The sequence below is a fragment of the Frankliniella occidentalis genome, unplaced genomic scaffold, assembly GCF_000697945.3.
Source record: "Frankliniella occidentalis isolate FOCC.00 unplaced genomic scaffold, Focc_3.1 Scaffold3024, whole genome shotgun sequence".
In the NCBI taxonomy this organism is placed as follows: domain Eukaryota; kingdom Metazoa; phylum Arthropoda; class Insecta; order Thysanoptera; family Thripidae; genus Frankliniella; species Frankliniella occidentalis.
In genome coordinates this window covers 2618-3800 of record NW_026270093.1, presented here as the reverse complement: position 1 = coordinate 3800, position 1183 = coordinate 2618, and the positions used below count along the sequence as shown (strand labels likewise).

At 45.8% G+C, this 1183-nt stretch overlaps 1 protein-coding gene across 1 annotated transcript; it reads left to right on the top strand.

Moving 5' to 3' along the window:
- Positions 1–381: 381 nt before the first annotated feature.
- On the top strand, positions 382–1139 carry LOC127752020 (uncharacterized). Its single transcript, XM_052276463.1, has 2 exons — positions 382–778; positions 961–1139. The coding sequence occupies exons 1-2, from the start codon at positions 397–399 to the stop codon at positions 1110–1112; spliced, it is 534 nt and encodes a 177-aa protein (XP_052132423.1). The 5' UTR covers positions 382–396; the 3' UTR covers positions 1113–1139.
- Positions 1140–1183: the final 44 nt, after the last annotated feature.

The following is a 1183-nucleotide window of genomic DNA, read 5'->3' as shown; positions in this document are numbered from 1 at the left end:
CCCCCCTTCCCTTTAACAAGGTGTAACTTCAAAAAAACATTCTACCGGAACATAAGCTTTAATATAATATAATTGTAGAGCCCTTTCCGCTTAAATATCTTTTGAGGGGATGACTTTAATGTCAAAGTAACATTTGTTTTCTGTTTAGTTAGTATGAAGACGCAGACATAGCAAAAAAAATCGTTCGGATCGGTTAATATTTCGATGAAATAGAGCGTGGACGCGAAAGTGACCCATTCGCGGAGAACTGCTCAACCTAAGTTAAAGTTGTTAGGAAAGATTCGTGACTGGTTTTGAAGTATATCGCACAGAGTGTAAATACATTATTTTCTTAAACGCCTGTTTTGGGGGAAAACAATATTATTTTATTCATACATGTAATACTGTAATCACATTATGATCGGCAAAAAAGAGCTTATTAGAATAATGTCAACTTTGGCTGCAGCCAGTAATGCTTTTGCTTTTCTAAGCACACCCCACACACCTCACACTGACTGTGAAGTGCTGCCCCTAGCCTTTGGAATTACCTCGACCCTGAGCGTCAAGCCTGCCGGGACGGGCAGGGAGACACTCGGAGAGACCTGTTTGACAACTCCTCTGGGACGCTTCCTGCGAGTGTTCAGCCCATTGTGCCATAATGCGCTAACAGCACAACGTTGTCTTTACTTTCATTCCTGTGTTTCAGCGTCTTACCTGACCGCCTGTTCAATCAAGGATCCTAAAATCAACGAATGTGTCGTAAGGAAGGGGCGAGCTGCCATTCCATTCATCATCAACGGTAAGATGGGTGACAAACGCCGGGAGCACACATACACATAGAAAAGACACACACACACATACACACACACACAACTGTGTTATTCTGTTTTTGCTTCGAGCGCGGAACTTAATTTTCTAAGCACACCGTGCTTGTTCATGTGAGTTTGACGAATGGGCTGCGCAAACTGTTTACTGTTACAGGAGACCCTAAGTACCGGGTGCCCAACATGAACCCCATGGTGATCCCTGAGCTGGCGCTGTGGCAAGGCACGAGCGCGGTGGGCCTGAAGCTCGCATGGAAGAATGCAGAGATACATGGGCTCAAGGACGCTGATTTTCTGGATTGCGAGTGAGTACTTGAGGTCAGCTGCAGTGGGAGGGGCGTGGATGATGTGTGTAACCGGGAGAGGAGGAGGGGGTGGTG